Consider the following 20091-nt stretch of genomic DNA (forward strand, 5'->3'; position numbering starts at 1 on the left):
ATCTAATACAAATGCGCACTTTCAGAGTAAACACTGTATACAATTTGTCCGTCGCATTTGCAGATAGCGAACTACATTACAATCACGAGGTATACCATACAATGAGCCCATGCCCGGAAAGCAGACGCCCAATAATACTGAGGAGTTCCATGTCCAAGTTTGATATAAAGTTGGTAACGACTCTTTGTCCATACATGTAGAACAAAAAGAAAGAGCAGGATGAGCCATGGTTCCACTGGATTTTGCGCCGGCTATGCTGTCCAAGCAAAAAGAGAAAAAGAAAAAAGATGCGTCCCGGGAGAGGATCGAACTCTCAACCTCACGATTAACAGTCGTACGCGCTAACCTTTAATGCTGAATTAGTAACTGATTGGGTATGATATAGTGATGAAGGGTAAGCTTACCAATTGCGCCACCGAGACTAGTTGTTGTATTTGGCCTCCTTTTAGTGTATCAAAAGGCAAGGCAATTACCAGCACGATCACTATCATGATACCCCCCGATACAGATGGTTAGAATGAATACTAAGCAACTTCAATATTTGCACACACACTCATAGGAGTGCACAATAAAAGAAGGTAGAATCGGTTTTATCTAGTGTATAAAATACGGAGACACCCAGTGGTAGAAGGACCATCAGTCTTTACTTCTTCAATATCTTGCCATCAAGTATCACTTTGATTCCCTGGTCTCATGATGCAGTGCTTCACCTACACGAGATAGCGACCCTAACTTGTGTAGGATATCTTCCCTCTTCCCTTGGAGATATTCCTAGGAAGAAACCTACGAGGTTGTCCCTCAGTCCAATCCTCACTCTTGCCATCGAGGAAATCGACCAACGAGTTCAATATCCTGATGTTACAACCCCCACTCATGGCCACCCAAAACTCTTCTTGCTCACTTGACTCCTTGATCTGGTAACGTACCTTGATGCCAATACGATTTGCCGGGTCATCTGGCTCAGATTTGGATAAGCATGCGTTGGGATGTCGGAATCCTTGAGCAACTAGATCGCATTTGACAAAGACAGTCTCAAAGTCGGCCTCTCGAGGTATATACAGTTGTACTCCTCTAAAGTAGACCCTTCCTACCTTTGCCGCGTTACTTATTTTCGTGCACGAAAAGAGACTACCTAGGGATAGCTTTCTCTGTAGTTCACCATTCTTCCACCTGTTACCAAGGCGACTGTCGTGAGGAATAACAGCAAGATTGATCTCTGGAGTGCCATACCTGAATCTTCTTTCTTCAGTCAATCCTTCTCGAACGGCTGTTAATTCACCGACAATTTGGAGAAGCCATTCTTCACCGCGCACGGAAGACAGCAATCGTTCTATGGGTTTTCGATATACAGTGATATCATCAACACACAGGGTAACTTCGCAGGGAAGGAAATAAATCCTGATTTCCTTCTGTAGAGCCAAGATTCTCTTCGCCTCGGTAGCTGACATGCGGAAGAGCAGTGAAAACCCATGTTCAGGTGCAGTAAGTTTGACATAGCCACTCCGAAGAACGACAACAGCCTTGCCATGAAACAGATACTGCCCATATATGGAGCGAATATCTTCTTTACAGTTGCCGTTCTCCTGTTCCCGTTCTGAAATCTTTTCTGACTCTACTCGCAAAACATGTTTTCGGCGAGATATACTCATTCGCATACGAATTTTCGAAAGTGCTGCAACGGCGACAGAATTCCCATCTGAAGTAATAGTAGCCGGGTCCTGAAAGAGATACCTTCCAGCCCAGCTAAGAAATGAGGGGCTATACTCTGTCAATTTCAAAAATCGTCGTTCTTCTCGCTCCTTTCTGATATAGGAGTACATCTCCGCAAGAGGCGCAGACCTTTTTCTGCAAGGGCCGGCCTGAGAATACGTTCGACGGAAGGAAGTCGCATTATAGCTCCTTCCTGTCAGCCAAAGGAAAAAATTTAGCCCTGCATCAATCTGGGAAGCCATGGTTGCTCTCATTTCCGAGTTGGCAGTGAATCCTGCCGAAGGGTGACAGATATGAACGATCATACGGCATAAACAATCATTGCGAAAATCGAGGTCAAAATCTAGTGTGGCTGTAGTTGAAATTGGGTCTTCCAGGCATTTACTTGCGTGACCGAGGCTCTTTTTCAGATTTGACCTCGTGCATGCCGAACCTGTTATCAAGAATGGAAGAGATAACATCTCAAGGATATCAGTTGACATCTGGTCGTGAAGTGCCCTGAGTTGCTTAGGCCATTTCTTCAGAGGACAATCGCTTCTGTCAAGGTATGTTTTTTCTGACCTCCAGTGCCAGTCATACCCAAAAGCAAATTGTTCACTTATGCCTTTCTCCTGAAGTAAACTGATAGACGCGCTTCTCTTGTCCCAGAATTTCCTCGATAGATCACGGCCGGTTGCCAAATGCAAAGCGATTCCTAAATCAGCACTTACAGGCCCCCCTGGAATAGAAAGTCCATCACAACTTTGGTGGGATAGTTGCTGGTCCATTGAGTAGAATTCCTCGAGCCTCTGCATAAGCTTGGCTTGCATCTGTTCTTGGCTGTATGTCATGCTAGCTTGAGGGTTTTGTAAAAATATGAGTAGTTTGTCGAATTCATCTGAGGACAGAGCCCTAACAGCCTCGATAGAAAACCTTTTCGCGATAGAAATCCCACGAAGATCGTCAATGGTCTTTGTTTCTGTACTGTAAATCTCCGTTTCCAGGGGCACCTCTACTGGTGTAGCATTGGTAGTGCTGTAGCGCACATGGCATTGCACCAAGGCATTGAAGCACGCCGCAGGGTCCAAGTTCTGTTTAATTCCCTCCATTTTGTGTTTCATTTATTTTTGATGACTTTTACCACTTGAAATGGGCTTGGATATAGCTGCCTGAGTGCGGTCTGCTGCGATGCAGATCTACTCTATGAAAGGTAGACTCATGAGATAGCTGCGCAGTGTCACTAAGAGTGTTTAGTCGGATGTATTTGGCTCAAACTAAGTCTGGAAGCCTAGGGATCCGCGCTGATTTAGGAGATGGGGGAAATTTAAAGATGGGAAATCCCGGAATTTAAAGTTTAAGGGCATAAAACAGAAAGACGGAGATAACAGAAGTTCGCGAAAAGAAGCGGGATTGAAAACAAAATAGGGGATGGCTCCGTGACAAGTGTTTACTGAAATCTTCCCACTTGCCCAGCAGATGCGGTGAATTGAGATTCTCACGGCATGGTGATAAGGTGAGCAGTATTAAAATCCCAATGTCCGAACCTCACATGCTGGGACTGTAACCAAATAGTTAGTGATACATTAGAACTCAGCATAATAGCAATGGCCTATAATATCATGCATACAGCAGCATTCAGGTCACAAGGCCAATATTGGATATAGTACTAGATTCCCCGGCGGCCGATGTTGGCCACGCCTCTATCACGTGCAACCCCTCTATGATTACATTATCACGATAGCGCGCACCAACCCCGAAAGAGCAAACCGTAAACAGCGCTGGGCCCCGACGGCAAAACACCGCCCGCAAAATCGCTCCCCAGACGTCAATCAATCCCGCAACTGTTCTCTCGGTCCCCCCTCCCATGCACCTGATCGTCTAGTTCATGGGGCTGGATCAGAGTCGCAACAATGAGGATTACGGAGATTATTATTGACGTAAGTTCATGTTCTCCGCTGCCCGGAGAATGTGCGATCGCTGACTGTCAACACACAGGGCTTCAAATCGTACGCCGTGCGTACGGTGATCTCAGGATGGTATGCGCGGATTGAGATGCTTCCCATTGTGCAAATTGCCTACCGATGACATACCTAACACATATCACGTAGGGACGAATCCTTCAACTCCATCACCGGTCTCAACGGTAGTGGTAAATCAAACATCCTCGATGCCATCTGTTTCGTCCTCGGTATCACGAACATGTCCACTGTTCGCGCGCAGAACCTGCAGGATCTCATTTACAAACGTGGTCAAGCCGGTGTGACCAAGGCCAGTGTGACGATTGTCTTCGATAACCGCGACACCGCGAAATCGCCGATCGGATTCGAGGAATATGCGACCATCTCGGTGACTCGGCAGATTGTTCTTGGAGGCACGAGCAAGTACCTCATCAACGGACACCGCGCGCAGCAGCAGACTGTGCAAAACCTCTTCCAGAGTGTGCAGCTGAACATCAACAATCCCAATTTCTTAATTATGCAAGGTCGTATTACGAAAGTCTTGAATATGAAACCCGTTGAAATTCTGTCCATGATTGAGGAAGCGGCCGGTACACGGATGTTTGAGGATAGGAGGGAAAAGGCTGTGAAGACAATGGCCAAGAAAGAGCTCAAGTTGCGCGAAATTGAAGAGCTTCTTAAGGAAGAAATCGAGCCCAAGCTCGAGAAGCTGCGATCCGAAAAGCGCGCTTTCCTCGACTTCCAACAGACCCAGAATGACTTGGAGCGCTTGACTCGCTTGGTGGTCGCCCACGACTACCTCAGGGGCAATGAGAGGCTACGGGTTTCCGGAGAAGAATGCGAGCAAAAGAGGAACAAGGTGCAGGCGCTGGAAGATAATGCGGCCAAGCTAAAGAGCGAAATTGCTCACCTTGAGGAGGATATGAAGCGGGTCAGAGCAGCCCGCGATAAGGAACTACGGAAGGGTGGTAAATTTCAGGCTCTGGAGGATGAGGTCAAGTCCCACTCGCATGAACTTGTTCGTTTGACCACCGTTTTCGATCTCAAGAATGCCAGCATTGCTGAAGAGAAAGAAAAGAGGAAGGAAGTCCAGAGAACCGTGACGGACCTGGAGAAGGTCCTCAAGGAGAAGCAGAGGGTCTACGATAAGCTTCAGGCCCAGTATGATGCCGCTAAAGCAGAGCTTGACGCCCAGACAGCTGAAGTGGAGCAGAAGGAAGAATTGCTCCAGACCCTGCAGACTGGTGTCGCTTCCAAGGAAGGCCAGGAAAGTGGCTACCAGGGCCAGCTCCAGGACGCTCGTAACCGTGCCAACACGGCCGCCACTGAACAAGAGCAGGCCAAGCTCAAGATCGCGAACTTGGAGAAGAGGATCAAGGAAGAGGAGCCGCGCGCGAAGAAGGCCAAGGAACAGAACTCCGGTCTCCTGAAAGAATTGGAGGGACTGAAGTCGCAAGCCAAGAAGCTTGATTCAGAACTTTCTAGGCTAGGATTTGAGCCGGGTCGCGAGGAGGAGCTATACCAGCAGCAGACCGAACTTCAAAAAGAGATCCGTGAGCTGCGTCAGAGAGCAGACGGCCTCCAGAGGAAGGTTGCAAATGTCGATTTCAACTACAGTGACCCCCATCCTCACTTCGATCGTTCTAAAGTCAAAGGTCTGGTTGCGCAGCTCTTTAGTCTTGACAAGGAGAAGCTCCAAGCCGCTACGGCATTGGAGATCTGCGCGGGTGGCCGTCTGTACAACGTTGTTGTCGACACCGCTGAAACCGGTACCCAGCTGCTTCAGAAGGGAAGACTGAAGAAGCGTGTGACCATCATCCCCCTCAACAAGATATCCTCATTTGTTGCCTCGGCAGAGAAGATTGGAGCAGCACAGAGGATTGCTCCTGGCAAGGTTGATCTTGCCTTGTCGCTCATCGGCTATGACGAGGAAGTTACTTCGGCAATGAACTACGTCTTCGGTAACACCCTGATTTGCAATGATGCCGACACAGCCAAGCGGGTCACGTTTGACCCTTCCGTTCGGATTAAGAGTGTAACGCTCGAGGGTGATGTCTACGACCCATCCGGTACTCTGTCCGGAGGTAGTGCCCCTAACACGAGCGGTGTGCTTGTCACCCTGCAGAAGTTCAATGAGATTACTCGGGAGATCCGGAGCAAGGAGCGACAGCTGGCTACTGTGGAGGAAACAATGAGGAAGGAGAAGAAGAAGCTGGATGCTGCTCGTACAATCAAGCAAGAGCTGGACCTTAAGACCCACGAGATCAAGCTCACGGAGGAGCAGATCAGCAGCAACTCTTCTTCCTCGGTAAGTCCCACTTCCATGTTTCCTAGACGTATAACTGACGGAAACAGATCATTCACGCCGTAGAAGAGATGAAAGCGAACATCGAGCAGCTGAAGAAGGACATCTCTGATGCGAAGACTCGCCAGAGCGAAGCATCCAAGGATATCAAGCGCATCGAGAAGGATATGAGTGAGTTCAACGACAACAAGGACAGCAAACTTGCGGAACTGCAGTCTTCCCTGGACTCCCTGAAGAAGAGTCTGGCCAAGAACTCCAACTCGGTCAAGACCCTACAGAAAGAGCTTCAGAACTCCCGGTTAGAGCTGGAGCAAGTTGGCGGTGATCTGTCGGCGGCCGAGGAACAAAACGCTGAGGCCGAAAACACCCTCAAGGCTCAGATGGAAGAAATCCAGTCGCTGAAGAGAGAACAGGCTCGGATCAAGGTGGGAATATGCAGTCACGGCTTAATACCATCTGCTAATGATCTATAGGACGCCCATGATATTGCCCAGGCTCACCTGGAGGATGAAAGGGCCAAGCTGACCGGTTTTGATGATGAGTTGCGTGAACTCGAGCGGACGAAGCAGTCGAAGAACTCTCAACTTACGGAAGAGGGCTTGGAAGTCCAGAAGCTGGGACACCAGCTCGAGAAACTGCAGAAGGAGCAACAAGCTGCGGCGCAGACGGTGGCTCATATGGAGGAGGAGCATGAATGGATCGCTGATGAGAGGGATAACTTCGGACGGTCCAACACGGCATACGATTTCAAGAACCAGAATATCGCCGAGTGCAAGTCGACACTGCGCAACCTGACGGAGCGATTCCAGGGCATGAAGAAGAAGATCAACCCCAAGGTGATGAACATGATCGACAGCGTCGAGAAGAAGGAGGCTGCCCTGAAGAACATGATGAAGACCGTCATTCGTGACAAGAGCAAGATTGAGGAGACCATCATCAACTTGAACGAGTACAAGAAGGAGGCCCTCCACAAAACGTGGACTAAGGTCACAGCCGACTTTGGACAGATCTTCAACGACCTGCTACCCGGCAGTTTTGCCAAGCTGGAACCCCCTGAGGGCAAGGATATCACCGAAGGTCTGGAAGTCAAGGTGTCTCTGGGCAAGGTCTGGAAGCAGAGTTTAACCGAGCTCAGTGGTGGACAACGGTACGTGAATTTCCGTTGGGTTACTCTTTCCTGGCTACGAGCTAACATTTGTCTAGGTCTCTCATTGCGCTTTCGCTAATTATGGCGCTACTACAATTCAAGCCGGCGCCAATGTACATTCTGGACGAGGTTGATGCCGCTCTGGATCTGTCGCATACCCAGAACATTGGTCGGTTGATCAAGACGCGATTCAAGGGATCGCAGTTCATCGTTGTGTCGCTGAAGGACGGCATGTTCCAGAATGCCAACCGGATCTTCCGCACAAGGTTCAGCGAGGGAACCAGTGTGGTCCAGGCCTTGACTCCTGCCGACATGAAGTAGACCTCAAGCTGGGATTGTTATTCTTCATTTGTCGATATTGCGTTGGTGCATATGGGTCTTTTGGTTTGGACATTGGACATGGCGCGTTACGTGACAGGCCAGGAGGTTGGGACGGGGTGTTTTCGGATGATGTATATGATTCTGGATGATTCTGCAGTTCTACACCGTACTCTTATGAGATATGTTAATGACGGACGCAAGGAGATCTCCGTAGAGACAGCGGTAGGATGCAATAAGTGGTTGGAGGCTGGAGTGCTGGTAACTTGCTATAAGAGGCGACCGACTGCTCGCATCATCTGCCACAACATTAGTTGAATGCCAGCAAGACACGGCCTTACTCGGTTCTCTGCCACCCTGTCCAGTCGAGTCAATCGCCGTTCTTCTTCCCCTTTTCCTGGTGGGGGGAGTTTATTTGCTTTTTCCTCACCTTTTTCCCCTGGCCAATCGCCCCGAAACTCAAGCACCGCCGCAGTCGGTGGTCAACGTGCCCGCCCCGATCCGGCCGGGATCCGATTGTCCCACCGCCACCTCGCCGCTTTCCCCCCAAACGAACTGCCGCGGCATCACTCCTCCATCATCCCCAGCATTATATTCAACGCCGCCTTGTTTTGGGCTTCGAGCTAAAACTCCCCTACTCCGTTGATTCCAAGGCGGTCGCATACGCCAGTTTCGAGTCGCGACTCCCCATCTGACCCAACCAACAGTCCACGTTTCGTCCTATACCCGCTACCTCGCCCAGAGAGATCCTCACAACAATGCCAGAAGAAGAGCCGTCCCTGAATATCCCCTCCCTCCTCACCCTCGCCGTGGTGTCATTCTTTGTGCTTCGATGGTTCCTTAACCGCGATGGGGGAGAGGCCGGGCCAGGCAGCAGTCGCAGTCGGCCGCGAGGCACCGTCGACCCAGCCCAAGTCGAGCAAATATCCCAGATGTTCCCTCAGCTCAGCGCCCGTGAGATCATGTGGGATTTGCAGCGCAACGGGGGTAGTGTTGCGGCGACGACGGAGAGAATCCTGACCGGTCGGGGGCTGGAAGTGGTGAGTCTTTCCCCTCATTCCTATCTCACTTTGATGCATGTAGACCTGCGGCCGCTGGTCTTTCATTATCTTCTCGACTTTCTTCCCCTTTCTCGTTCCCCGCATTGAGTCAGATGCATGGCCAGCTAACCGAACCTACCATGTAGCCGCCCCCCTCCTTCCAACCTCAGATTGCGATCCCCAATACAGCACCCGTGCAGTCACAACCTACCCAAACGGCAACCTCTAAGGCCGATGCCCAGGATCTGATCTCCCGATACAACCTCCGCGCGAAACTCGAGGCCGAGAACAGCGCCGCTGAGTCCGCACCGTCGCAGGCTTCTTCCACTACGGGCTGGTCGCAGAGCAAGGAGGAGCGCCAGCGCTTGCTGCAGAAGCGCAGGGACGAGATGATTCTGGCGGCGCGGAGGAAGATGATGCAGAAAGATCAGGCTGCTCAATGAAGTTAGCCATGCTATATCGTTCGTGGGGACTGGAAACTTGGAACTAACTCTCTGGGGCCCCGGTATTGCGCGTCATAGGGGCAGGCAGATTGACGGCTTACGCGAAGGGGGGGGGGTTTTCATCTATGCCTTTCATTCTGTATTCAGTTGGATTACTTTTGTGTGCTTCTTCGATCTCCTTCGGGTTGTTATATACCTCTTGTTGCCGGCGTTGGGGATGTGTAAGATTCAATCCATTGTTATTGGCATATCTGTTGTTGTTTTCATTTGTCTTTCGGAGATTGACTTGTCATGTCTTTTTTTCTTACTATCTTCCCTCTCCTCTCTCTCATCTTAAGCTGAGCGTCGCATGCATCTGGTGTTTTTGATAGGGGGATATGATCAGGACTACTTACTACCTATCTACTACCTGCTTACTAGCATGACCCCCGGCCCGTCAACCAAGTAACTTCCAATCAATGATTTAGGGTATATATAACATACATGCGTCTGATGTATGTGCGATGCCAATATGATCATGTCCCGCCATGTCCCATACATATATAGACTTGACCCCGATAACTCCCATCATGAAACAAACACTGAACAATGAACCAGCCCACGCATTGCAAATATAAGAACGAGGGGAAAGAATGAGCAGAAACATCTAAAACTCCATTTCATCATCATCATCCTGCGTCCCATCATACCCTCCATTCGCCATTTCCTCCGCCATCTCTTCTCTCCTCGCCTGTTCCTTCGATGCCCCGATGCGCCTATCAACATGACTCGTTAGCAATCCGCGGACAACATGTTAAAACAAAGAATAGAGGAAGTGGCAAGAGCATACCTCAGTTCATCCACCACCCCCGCAATGAACCTCCTCCCCTCTCCCAACTCCATAGCTCCCACACCCGTCAACGCAACACCCCCACCACCCATAGCCGCCGCATCCAGAACATCCACACCAGCCCTAACCTTCGCCATCCGTACCTCTCTCAGCTCCTTCAACAGTCGTCTTGTCTGATCCGGATCTACTAGATCATCGCTCGCCGCCTCCAGCAACATCGTCCCTACCTCCAACCAATGGAACGGTAGTGCCGGCGGCTCCCCCGGCGGAATGTGATCGCGTGCTGTGTTCTGAGGCAGAAACGGCGGTGCAGGGTAGTATTTCTCGCCGGAGGGGGTGTAGCGCGGTGTCGCGAGCGGAGCGCGACGGTGATCGCCTGGGGCGGGCTGGCCGGGCAGTGGAGGCGGCGGGGAGAAGGCGTGCTGGTATTCGTCGTTTTGCGTCTCGATTTCGAGGATAAGTTCGAGGGATTCGGGGTGGAGCCAGGGCGGGGGGAGGATGTTGGCGCGGCGTTGGCGTTTGAGGAGGAGGGCGAGCCAGAGGGGGAGGGAGGTGCGTCGGGGTGGGAGGAGGGGGGAGACGGGGCCCTATTTAAGGAGGAGTTATTAGTTGGGGTCAGTAGGGTAGGATAATTGTATAAGACGTACTCCTAGTAATTCAAGCCCCTCGAGTCGCTGACGAGGCAAGATGGTGACCATCTCCATCTCCGCGAGGAAGGAGATCTCCGGGGGCGTGATGCCCCGCGGGAGGGGAAAGGCCATTGACCCTCACGTTTGCGCGTGGATTGGCCGGGGAAAATGAGTTAGGGACGTGTCGGGGCAGTCGGAGAAGAGTATTCCATGCCCCGGAGTTACTTTGCGGACCGAATGAAAGAAGGGGAAGCTTGAAGTTGTTCATTCAAATTCAATCGCGATGGGCGTCGATTGCCCGATGCGGTGTGTTTGTTCGGTTTGCATTGCAAGCTTGCATTTCCGTTTGTGTCTTTTAGATTATTTGATTTATTCTTCTTCTCCTGTTTCACACTTCAATTGTCGAGAGCATGGTTAACCTCCTGCCTAAGCATTGACCGACATGAATGCGCAACCCAAGTCGGGCGTGGCTTTGGCCGCCCGCTACGCCATTCCTTTTGTTCTTCTGTTGATCCCCCTTTGGATGATGAGGATCAATGCCGTCGTTCCCGAACCGTATCTGGATGAGGCCTTTCATGTCCCCCAGGCTCAGGCCTACTGGGCTCATAAGTGGACGCATTGGGATCCCAAAATCACTACCCCCCCGGGCATTTACCTTTGGTCGTATGTGCTGTGCGCGATCGCGCTCTTCCTGCGCGGTTCCCCCACACAGCTTACCCCGGAAGCTTTGCGTGCGACCAACGTGGCAGCCACCGCCGTAGCTCTACCGTTGCGATTGCAGACATTGTTGGATCGGCTGCGCAGGGTGCGCAACACCCGTCCCTCTGGAGCATGGCTGAGCCATACTGTTTTGAACATCTGCCTCTTCCCGCCGCTGTTCTTCTTCTCCGGCCTATACTACACCGATATTCTTGCGCTGCTGGTGGTCATTGAGGCGTACAACTGGGACCTGAAACGCTCGTCGGAGGGTGGGTTTGCGCCGCTCTCGACGTTGGTGTTTGTCGTGCTGGGGCTGGTAGCGCTGGTCTTCAGACAGACCAACATCTTCTGGGTGGCGATCTTCCTGGGTGGACTGCAGGTCGTCCGGCGGTTGAGGTTGTCTTCTAAGAGATGCGAGGCGTCGGGATTCGCGGATATTGCTCGGGCGGGGTGGAAGAATGAGCTGTATGATCCGTTTGTTTCGGACGCTTCGATTGCAGGTTAGTATGGTCTCTGTGGTGTGTTGATAGTATTGCTGACTGGAGTAGACTACTTCAAGGCGTCTATTTCGCTGGTGGTTGTTGCCTTGAACAACTTCGGCTCGGTGATTAGCTCTGCTATTCCGTACCTGCTCATACTTGCCGGGTTTGGTGGCTTCGTGCTCTGGAATGATGGTGTCGTTCTCGGTAGGTCCACTGGTCGTGTTGTAAGTGCTAGACTGACAGCTGCAGGACACAAGGAGTACCATACTGCTGGGCTGCATCTGCCCCAGATGCTCTACATCTGGCCCTACTTCGTCTTCTTCTCTTGGCCACTCCTCCTCTCGCCGGTCGTCAACTTGGTTCTCCCGAAGTCGCTTCTGCCCAAGTTCATCGACTTTGGTTTCCCAAAGAAGCAAAAGGGCCTTCCTAAGCTGTTGACGGCTCTTGTTGTGATCCCCATTATGCTGGCCGTGGTTCATTTCAACACCGTCGTCCATCCCTTTACCCTTGCCGACAACCGTCACTACGTCTTCTACGTCTTCCGTATCCTGCTGCGCATTCACCCTGCTATCAAGTATGCTGCTGTTGCGGTGTACTTCCTCTGCGCGTGGATGGTCATCTCCGCCTTTGGATTCACGACGATTTCTACGCCTCCCCAGTTGATGCGTGTCCCGCAGACAGCAGTCCGCCAGCCGGAGCCAGTGCCAGTACCTCAGAAAGAGCCCAGCCAGAAGAAGGCCGAACGCCGGAAGGCGGCAAAGAAGCCCGCGCAGCCGCCCATGCCGGAGCCAATGTCGTTCGATGCGTACGCCAAGATCCAGGAGCACATTGCGCACCGGCAGAAGCAGCATCAGGGTACGCCGCAGGTGAGCTTTGTGCTTGTCTGGCTGGCGGCCACGGCGCTGTCGCTCATTACGGCGCCGCTCGTCGAGCCGCGCTACTTTATCATTCCGTGGGTGATGTGGCGGCTGCATCTGCCACCGCAGCCGACGCCTCTCGTGCACCGGCAGCGGGCGCGCGATGCAACTGAGGAGCTGAATGCGAAGGTTGCCACGAACATGGCACTGTTCCTGGAGACGTATTGGTTCTTGGTGATCAACGCGGTGACGGGATACATCTTCCTGTACTGCGGGTTTGAATGGCCCCAGGAACCGGGAAAGATCCAGCGGTTCATGTGGTAGACTTGTAAAAGTGTATATTGTATAATAGTGTAGTAATAGTTATATATAGATCTGAATAATTTCGTGGTTGTGAAGCAAGCATTCTGCGTATGATGTTTAGCGATATCCAGATGTAACCGGTATGCTATCCGCTACCACCGCAACTCCCTCACCACTTTCTCACTTCATTCCAACCGCAACATGGAAGAACCAGACCGGCCAGCAAAAAGGGCCAAGCTGTCCCCCAACATAGACCATGCAGACAATGACTCTACACAAAGGACCAACAGCAGTAGCAATAACAGTAACAACCACCCCCTAGCATCCCTGCACCGCTCCATAACACCCCCAATACTCTCCCGCTCCAAGGGATCACAAACAGCGCCTCAGCCACAACCGCAACACAATGCCACCCACCCAGCATCACCCAGCACGCAGACCACGAAAGATGAGAATCATGCAGAAACAAAACAGGACAATATAATTCCCTCTCCCATCCAACTAACCCACATCCGGGACCTCCCCGCCTCCTCAGGCCACAACACCGACACTGTCCGACTACGTGACATTCTCGGCGATCCATTGATCCGCGAATGCTGGCAGTTCAATTACCTCTTTGATGTGGACTTTTTGATGAGCCAGTTTGATGAGGATGTGAGACGGCTCGTCAAGGTGAAGGTTGTGCATGGCTCGTGGAAGAGAGATGCGCCGAATCGTCAGAGGATTGATGTATGTCCCTTTTCTTCATTATCTTGTTTCCAATTGACTTATATGATTTGAATACATGGGATGAGACTGTGCTAATAATATCAATAGGAAGCATGTACGCGCCACCCCAATGTCGAGGCAATAACTGCCTACATGCCCGAAGCGTTCGGGACGCATCATTCCAAGATGATGATCTTGTTGAGACATGATGATTTGGCTCAGTATGTATCCTCATTGTCCACCTATGTTTGTAGCAAAGCTAATGAATGAATACAGAGTGGTCATCCATACGGCAAACATGATCGCAGGCGACTGGGCAAACATGTGCCAGGCCGTGTGGCGATCGCCTCTTCTCCCATTATGTTCCAATAGCAGTGGGAGTGAGAGTATAGCTACCCCTGGGGCACGATTCAAACGTGACCTTCTCTCGTATCTAAGAGAATACGGGCCGAAGAAGACCGGTCCGCTTGTCGCGCAGTTAGAGAAACACGACTTCGGCGCTGTCCGCGCAGCATTGGTTGCTAGTGTTCCCTCGAAGCAGAAGATCCGGGAGTCGACTGATTCGACCCGGAAGACGCTGTGGGGATGGCTAGCTCTGAGGGATGTATTGCGGTCGGTTCCTATTGATCGTTCAGAGGATAGACCGCATATTGTAACTCAGGTAGGTTGATTTCTATCACTGGGACTGCCTTGGGGTCCCTACTAACGAGGTATAGATTTCCTCCGTCGCCTCTCTCGGCCAAACAGACAAATGGCTCAAAGACGTCTTCTTCGCGTCCCTCTCACCATCATCAAATAACCCCAAACCAAGATTCTCGATCATATTCCCTACACCCGACGAGATTCGCCGCTCCTTGAACGGCTACGGCTCAGGCGGCTCCATTCACATGAAGCTGCAGAGCGCCGCACAACAAAAGCAGCTGCAGTACATGCGGCCGTATCTGTGTCATTGGGCTGGAGATGTGGCTGAGGACGAAGCGAAGGTGAAACGAGAAGCAGGGCGCCGTCGCGCGGCACCGCATATCAAGACGTATATCCGGTACTCATCGTCGGAGATGGACCGGATTGATTGGGCGATGGTGACGTCGGCAAATTTGTCAACGCAGGCGTGGGGAGCGGCGGTGAATGCCAACGGAGAGGTGAGGATATGTAGTTGGGAGATAGGGGTTGTGGTGTGGCCGGAGTTAGTCACCGGTGCTGGTGCTGAAGGGAGGAGTGTGATGGTGCCTTGCTTCCGGAGGGATGTGCCCGATGCAGATGCGGTTGCGGCTGCAGGTGCGGCTGCAAATGCAGATGAAAAGGAAATTGCTACGACAACTACTAGAGTTGGCTTCCGAATGCCCTACGACCTACCGTTGACGAGGTACAGCGAGACGGATATACCCTGGTGCGCGACGGCCAGTCATAGCGAGCCGGACTGGCTGGGACAGACGTGGGAGGGTTGACCCCATACTATCCTCATCCTTTCCATATACCATCCATACCAATATTTAGATCTCAAAAATCAACGATGACTATGCAAGCAGCTCAATAGCCAGTAAGTTAGTTGAGTAGTAAGTAGCTCATAACTCATCTCATCTTGCTAATAGACAATGCATCCACCACATGATACCCCTTTCATATATGATCTTGTAGGTTTATTATAACAATCTACTCCCTCGTTCCGATCTTCTCAATCAGAGTGTCAACCTGCTTGATGTACTCGGCCTGGGCCTTGGCCTCGCTGATGTCCTTGATTTCCTTCCATGCGTTGTACTTGTACTTGCCCTATACCATCATACCAGACATATTAGTCTCACACTTATACAAAGAAAGAGAGAGAGAGACAATAGAAATGAATATACATACCTGGATATCGAACATGCCAGGAGAAGCAGGAGTCTGGTTGTTGGCGCGCTTGAAGTACTTGTAGAGCTATACACAGACAGAACACATTAGCATCATCTTCCACACATTCATTCCCCTCCCTCCAAAGATATCGATCCATAGATGGAGGGGCGAGGGGTTTGGGGGATGTACTCACCACCAACTTATCCTCATTACCAGGCTCCGAGTTCAGCATCTTGACGACCTCAACAGCGAACTCAAAAGCGTTCTTCAGGGCAACAGCCAGCTCGCCCTCAACGGAGGTGGTGTCATCACCACCAAGGACGGTCTCGATGGCGGCGAAGAAGGCGGAGCTGTCGACCTTGGCAGCGGCGGCCTGGACCTCGGGGGTGAACTTCTCCTTCTTGATGGAGGCGTCGAGGGCGGCGGAGAAGTTGGGGACGGACATTTTGACTGTGTGGGTTTGTTTGGTGGGAGGAGTTGATGGAGTGTGGTTTGGAGGAAGTTGGTAGTTGGGGTTGGAGGGGTAGTAGGTAAATATGGCGGATGAAGAGGGGAAGAAGAATGAGTGAGTTGAGGGAAAGTGGGGGGATTTGTTGATTTGGTGGGGGAGCTGTACTCGGCGGGTTATTGGTTAGATTACTTTCTCAGGTGACTACTTACTATGTATTTTATTGACTTATACTACTGAGTATTATTTGACTATTTGTTGATCATTGCAATAGTATGGGATTTTGTTTTTATGTGGTTATTGCCTGATTTGTTGGTTTAGTTTTGGTGGTTACTTGATGGGATGTTGTTGGCTCAACTGTTGAGTGCCAGGGTTTCTGGATATGTTATGGATGGGAGCTTTGGTGCATATCAGCTACATAGCTTAGCATTGAAGGTCTTTTTTTACTGTCATATCTGATTTATGCTAGAACATAGCAGAATGCATAGCTCTATACAATGTCCCTTATTATTATTGTGTCCGTCTTCTTAGCTGGAAATGATGTTTCTCGATGTACCCTAGCAAGATCACCACGACGATGGATCATACATGCCAACTGCTCTGCGGGCTAGGTAAGAGAGACTCCATTCAATGCTCGAAACTTCACTCCATTATTAACTAGATGCCATTGGGAAGTCCCGAACAAAGCTCACTAAATTCCTCCACGGACTCGCCTTGTCTGGATGCAACGTCACTCGATAACCCCCAGCAGTCTTTGGATGACTTCATGAATCGGCGAACCTAGAAGTACGCTCGACATGGTCAAAAGAACAGCTCTCAGTTAACGAGAAAAGTACATTCCAATGTTTGCTGTCGATTCCAGGAACAAAGTAGCCCGTACTTACGAGGTATGCTCCCTACCATCTACAAATCATTTACTGCTTCTAACCTCGCAGCAGAATGCCCCCAGTCTCCTGGAAACGCGCAGACGTAGCGCCCGACCAAGGACAAATCCTTCTTTACAGACGGAGAAAACCTCAGCAAATGTCACTCCAACCGTGCGAGGGATTCCATGTCTGTATGGAATGAGCGAGTGGCTACAGACTCTCGGACATTCGGTAGGCCCCCAACTTACGACAGAAATAATGCATTTGCTTACTAGATACAGGACACAGATATATCTCGCCTAAACATTGTCCACGTCACCGGAACAAAAGGCAAAGGCAGCACATATTCTCCACGCACATGGGCTGAGATCCGGCTTTCCTAGTAAAATCGGTCTCTACACATCACCTCATATACAATGCATTCGAGAAAGAATCCAAATACACAGCAACCCCATCACTGAGAACCTATTCACAAAATACTTCTTCGAAGTATGGGATACTCTTATGGATACCAACATCCAAAACGCAGACACAACACAGCAATCACCTCGCTACCTGCAACTCCTCGCCCTGCTCGCTTTCCACACCTTCATCCGAGAGAACGTCGACGCTGCAATAATCGAAGTCCACCAGGGTGGTGAATTCGACGCTACGAACGTCATCCAGAACCCCGTGGTCACAGGCATCACTTCCCTAGGACTTGACCACCTTGACCAGCTCGGCCCTACACTCGAATCCATTGCATGGCATAAATCGGGGATTATCAAGCCAGGTGCACCTGCATTATCTGTCCCACAGGAAGCTAGTCCCTCTGAGGTCCTGCACGCTCGTGCCGCGGAGAAGAATACTTCATTAACTATTGTCCCGCTGAACCCTAATCTCCCTACTGACAGTAACGTGTTGGGGATTCCCTCCAGCGACTAAACTGCTCCCTCGCCCTTGAGCAAGCCAGGAAGGACATTTTGAAAGCCAAAGCACCCGACCATGTAATCGAGCCTGAGGATATATCTACCGCTATGAGAGACATCTCCCTAATCGGAAGATTCGAGATCATCGATGACCCAGACGGACAATCACAATGGTTCGTAGATGGCGCACACAACACGCTTAGTCTTGAGAAAACGGCGGAGTGGTTCTCGGATATTACCAAGAGGTCTGCGGAGCAAAAGTCAGTATATATTTCCTATTTCTTACGAAGTATTGAAAGTAACCAAACAACTTACCCAAATGAACTAATTATACAGACACCGAATCCTAATCCTCAGCCACTTCTCCAAAGACCGAGACGGCCTAGCGCTCCTAGAATGCTTAGCAGAATCTCTCACCGAGCAAGACGCGCTGCCAGATCATGTTATCTTCACTACTTACATTGAACGAGCAGACAAATCTGAGAAGATGGATAAAGGTGAGGATCAGATTAACTTCCCTATCTTATCTCTCACTAACTAGAGATGTATAATGAAATAAAAGATATACTCCCCGCCACCCTCCCAGATCTCAGCGTGCTATCTTTGTTCGCTGAAAAATGGAAAGCTACCGTTCCTCGAGGCACGAGTTTAATCTCGACTAAGGAGACCATTGAAGAAGCGATCGACACAGCAAGGAGTATCGGTGCACAGCAGGATGGTAGAGCGCAGGTCTCGATTACGGGGTGTTTCTTGTTGGTTGGCGGGGTGCTTAATATATTGCGTCGTTCGTGAGAGGCTATTTTTACAAAGTCAATACCAAAGTAGTTCGTGATGTGGGTGTTGATAACCTCTAGTAAATATGAGAAGTTTAAGGAATAAGTACAAATCATAGTGACTACTGCCTGTCTGACGTAAACACAGCATGTTAGGTCTGAAAACAGATATATTGGTAATCAAAATGGATGAATGGAAGGTGACCTTCCAACTAGGAAGACTACGCATACAGACCCTTACAGTAATTCATCTGTCAATAAAATATGGAATAACTAGTATACACTGTATTACTCTAAAACATAGTATACAAGCATATATCCTGTTAATGGTATCAAGTAGTCTACTACCAACGCCATGCTAATCATACTATTTGTGCAATCAATTACCAATCCACCGCCCACCCATTCTTATCCAGGAACTCCTCACACGCTGCCTTCAACGCATAATTCGGCCGAAGATCGTTCACCGTCATCGGCACCCGCGTGATAGGATCAACCTTGGCCTGCTCCACGTACTTGGTGATGCCGACCCGGTCAAAGCTGGTCCCAGAAGGTGTAATAACAGGGTCGTGCATAATCTCAAATGTAATTCCGTCCACCAGATAATCAGGTACAACCTACACCATATCATCAGCACAACCCACCAGCAACTCGCAAAAGGAACTTCAGAACTTACCCTCTCGACCACCTTCCCCTCCGACGCAATCCCAAACACCTCCCTCACCCTCTGCACCTTCCGTTCAGCATCCTCTCTAATCTCCCTCTCATCCTCCCTGAACCCAATATCCCCAATCTCCCCCTTCTCCAACCGCGCCTTCAACTCCGACACTCCCCTCTCCACCTCCGCCTCAATCAGCCCTTCCACACTCGCCAACGTCTCATCCAACTCCCTTATCCGCGCCGTCTCCTTGGCCGCCCAAATCGCCTGCTTAGCGCGCAACACCGTCCGCGACAAATTCTCCGTCTGGATATTCTTCGCCGCCAGACTCGCCTTATACGCCTCAATGGCTACGTCGTATGCTTCCTGAGGCCGTTGCAGGCCCAACAGCGCTTGTGCCAGGTACCAGGAGGATTTCAAACTGGTGGGGGATTTGGCGCCGTAGAGATCGATGGCGGCGCGGGCGTCGTGCTCGACTCCGGCCCAGTTTTCGAGTCGGATGCGGGTCAAGGCGCGGTTAGAGAAGAAGGTGGGTTCTTTGGGATTCTTGAGGATTCTATTTGTTGTAGATATCCATTGGTTTTTAGTAGGAGTTCTTAGATTTATTTCATTGGGGGTGGTGGATGTGGATAGCGGGGTAAGTGGGATATATGCTCACGCTTGTGAATACATCTCCTCGGCGCCATTGTAATCGCCTTCTTTAAAGAGCTGGTTGCCCTTTTCTTTTAGTTCGAGAGCCATGTTTGCTGTGCTGTGGTATGAGGTGTTGTGTGCGCTGATGTGTTGTGCACACACTGATTTGTGCTGTAAATGACAACGGGATTCTCCCCTTTTTTTTGTTTCCGTGACGATTGTGTTTTGTCAGCTGGAAAGAACGAACGAAGGAACGAACGAAGAAACAGCGCTTCGGATGTCGGATGTGTGGGGCTGCGCAGTGATCTCCACTGTTGTTGAGGGAAGTAGATGGTGACTGGATGTGCTAGGGATTCTATCCGTTCTGTCTAGCGGGTAGTGGATGTGGAGTGGATTTCAATGCAGTGGGATGATTGATGATAGTAGCAATGGAGGCTTGATGTTGTGAGAGCATGGATATTCTGGTCAATCCACAAGTATAAGTATCCAGGTAAGTAGTACTGTTGTTCAGCTACCCCTCTTGGGACCTGAGATCTTTGTTGGAGGTTCAGTCAGGAATGAAATTGAT

General features: G+C 50.5%; 8 protein-coding genes and 1 pseudogene across 9 annotated transcripts; 4 read left to right on the top strand and 5 right to left on the bottom strand.

Annotated features, from left to right (window-relative positions):
- Window positions 1-290: 290 nt before the first annotated feature.
- On the bottom strand, window positions 291-422 carry BO87DRAFT_t172 (annotated as a pseudogene). Its single transcript has one exon. The product of its transcript is annotated as a tRNA-OTHER (tRNA).
- Window positions 423-728: 306 nt separating this feature from the next.
- Window positions 729-2777, bottom strand: BO87DRAFT_281561 (uncharacterized protein; the record flags this gene model as incomplete). Its single annotated transcript, XM_025618930.1, has 1 exon — window positions 729-2777. A coding segment is annotated over one exon (2049 nt), but the record flags the coding sequence as incomplete, so codon positions are not given.
- Window positions 2778-3480: 703 nt separating this feature from the next.
- Window positions 3481-7616, top strand: BO87DRAFT_378014 (condensin subunit SMC2). The gene is made up of 6 exons (XM_025623705.1): window positions 3481-3626; window positions 3685-3725; window positions 3798-5955; window positions 6003-6377; window positions 6426-7099; window positions 7156-7616. Exons 1-6 carry the CDS (start codon window positions 3600-3602, stop codon window positions 7418-7420), a joined length of 3540 nt encoding a protein of 1179 aa, XP_025477986.1. The 5' UTR covers window positions 3481-3599; the 3' UTR covers window positions 7421-7616.
- Window positions 7617-7786: 170 nt separating this feature from the next.
- BO87DRAFT_378016 (CUE domain-containing protein) lies at window positions 7787-9379 on the top strand. Its single transcript, XM_025623706.1, has 2 exons — window positions 7787-8457; window positions 8604-9379. The coding sequence occupies exons 1-2, from the start codon at window positions 8176-8178 to the stop codon at window positions 8898-8900; spliced, it is 579 nt and encodes a 192-aa protein (XP_025477987.1). The 5' UTR covers window positions 7787-8175; the 3' UTR covers window positions 8901-9379.
- Window positions 9380-9546: 167 nt separating this feature from the next.
- On the bottom strand, window positions 9547-10646 carry psf2 (DNA replication protein PSF2; the record flags this gene model as incomplete). The annotated part of the gene is made up of 3 exons (XM_025621627.1): window positions 10377-10646; window positions 9730-10316; window positions 9547-9655 (listed from the first exon to the last, which is right to left on the bottom strand). The coding sequence occupies exons 1-3, from the start codon at window positions 10488-10490 to the stop codon at window positions 9547-9549; spliced, it is 810 nt and encodes a 269-aa protein (XP_025477988.1). The 5' UTR covers window positions 10491-10646.
- alg10 (dolichyl-P-Glc:Glc(2)Man(9)GlcNAc(2)-PP-dolichol alpha-1,2- glucosyltransferase) lies at window positions 10647-14883 on the top strand. Its single transcript, XM_025626114.1, has 8 exons — window positions 10647-11557; window positions 11606-11743; window positions 11789-12716; window positions 12754-12758; window positions 12923-13428; window positions 13516-13628; window positions 13684-14068; window positions 14124-14883. The coding sequence occupies exons 1-8, from the start codon at window positions 10801-10803 to the stop codon at window positions 14850-14852; spliced, it is 3561 nt and encodes a 1186-aa protein (XP_025477989.1). The 5' UTR covers window positions 10647-10800; the 3' UTR covers window positions 14853-14883.
- Window positions 14884-15018: 135 nt separating this feature from the next.
- On the bottom strand, window positions 15019-15813 carry BO87DRAFT_338035 (ACBP-domain-containing protein). The gene is made up of 3 exons (XM_025620579.1): window positions 15431-15813; window positions 15256-15321; window positions 15019-15174 (listed from the first exon to the last, which is right to left on the bottom strand). Exons 1-3 carry the CDS (start codon window positions 15680-15682, stop codon window positions 15058-15060), a joined length of 435 nt encoding a protein of 144 aa, XP_025477990.1. The 5' UTR covers window positions 15683-15813; the 3' UTR covers window positions 15019-15057.
- A 714-nt stretch (window positions 15814-16527) lies between these two features.
- On the top strand, window positions 16528-18251 carry BO87DRAFT_439940 (folylpolyglutamate synthase; the record flags this gene model as incomplete). The annotated part of the gene is made up of 7 exons (XM_025627948.1): window positions 16528-16572; window positions 16621-16782; window positions 16833-16933; window positions 16998-17448; window positions 17496-17719; window positions 17796-17956; window positions 18001-18251. The coding sequence occupies 7 exons, from the start codon at window positions 16528-16530 to the stop codon at window positions 18249-18251; spliced, it is 1395 nt and encodes a 464-aa protein (XP_025477991.1).
- Window positions 18252-18615: 364 nt separating this feature from the next.
- On the bottom strand, window positions 18616-19631 carry BO87DRAFT_388144 (putative U-box domain protein; the record flags this gene model as incomplete). The annotated part of the gene is made up of 3 exons (XM_025624841.1): window positions 18616-18849; window positions 18909-19446; window positions 19549-19631. 3 exons carry the CDS (start codon window positions 19629-19631, stop codon window positions 18616-18618), a joined length of 855 nt encoding a protein of 284 aa, XP_025477992.1.
- Between the last annotated feature and the right edge of the window lie 460 nt (window positions 19632-20091).

This window comes from Aspergillus neoniger, assembly GCF_003184625.1.
Source record: "Aspergillus neoniger CBS 115656 unplaced genomic scaffold BO87scaffold_23, whole genome shotgun sequence".
In the NCBI taxonomy this organism is placed as follows: Eukaryota; Fungi; Ascomycota; class Eurotiomycetes; order Eurotiales; family Aspergillaceae; genus Aspergillus; species Aspergillus neoniger.

What these genes read in the sequence shown, in the direction of transcription:
- BO87DRAFT_378014 (XM_025623705.1), top strand. Translation starts at nt 3,600, where the DNA reads ATGAGGATTACGGAGATTATTATTGAC. An exon ending in CGTACGGTGATCTCAGGATG is followed by an intron (nt 3,726 to 3,797) that starts GTATGCGCGGAT and finishes CATATCACGTAG; the next exon opens with GGACGAATCCTTCAACTCCA. An exon ending in GAGAACAGGCTCGGATCAAG is followed by an intron (nt 6,378 to 6,425) that starts GTGGGAATATGC and finishes AATGATCTATAG; the next exon opens with GACGCCCATGATATTGCCCA.
- BO87DRAFT_338035 (XM_025620579.1), bottom strand. Translation starts at nt 15,682, where the DNA reads ATGTCCGTCCCCAACTTCTCCGCCGCCCTCGACGCCTCCATCAAGAAG. An exon ending in GTAATGAGGATAAGTTGGTG is followed by an intron (nt 15,322 to 15,430) that starts GTGAGTACATCC and finishes GTCTGTGTATAG; the next exon opens with CTCTACAAGTACTTCAAGCG. An exon ending in CTGGCATGTTCGATATCCAG is followed by an intron (nt 15,175 to 15,255) that starts GTATGTATATTC and finishes ATGATGGTATAG; the next exon opens with GGCAAGTACAAGTACAACGC.
- BO87DRAFT_378016 (XM_025623706.1), top strand. Translation starts at nt 8,176, where the DNA reads ATGCCAGAAGAAGAGCCGTCCCTGAATATCCCCTCCCTCCTCACCCTC. An exon ending in CCGGTCGGGGGCTGGAAGTG is followed by an intron (nt 8,458 to 8,603) that starts GTGAGTCTTTCC and finishes CCTACCATGTAG; the next exon opens with CCGCCCCCCTCCTTCCAACC.
- alg10 (XM_025626114.1), top strand. Translation starts at nt 10,801, where the DNA reads ATGAATGCGCAACCCAAGTCGGGCGTGGCTTTGGCCGCCCGCTACGCC. An exon ending in TTCGGACGCTTCGATTGCAG is followed by an intron (nt 11,558 to 11,605) that starts GTTAGTATGGTC and finishes TGACTGGAGTAG; the next exon opens with ACTACTTCAAGGCGTCTATT. An exon ending in GAATGATGGTGTCGTTCTCG is followed by an intron (nt 11,744 to 11,788) that starts GTAGGTCCACTG and finishes TGACAGCTGCAG; the next exon opens with GACACAAGGAGTACCATACT.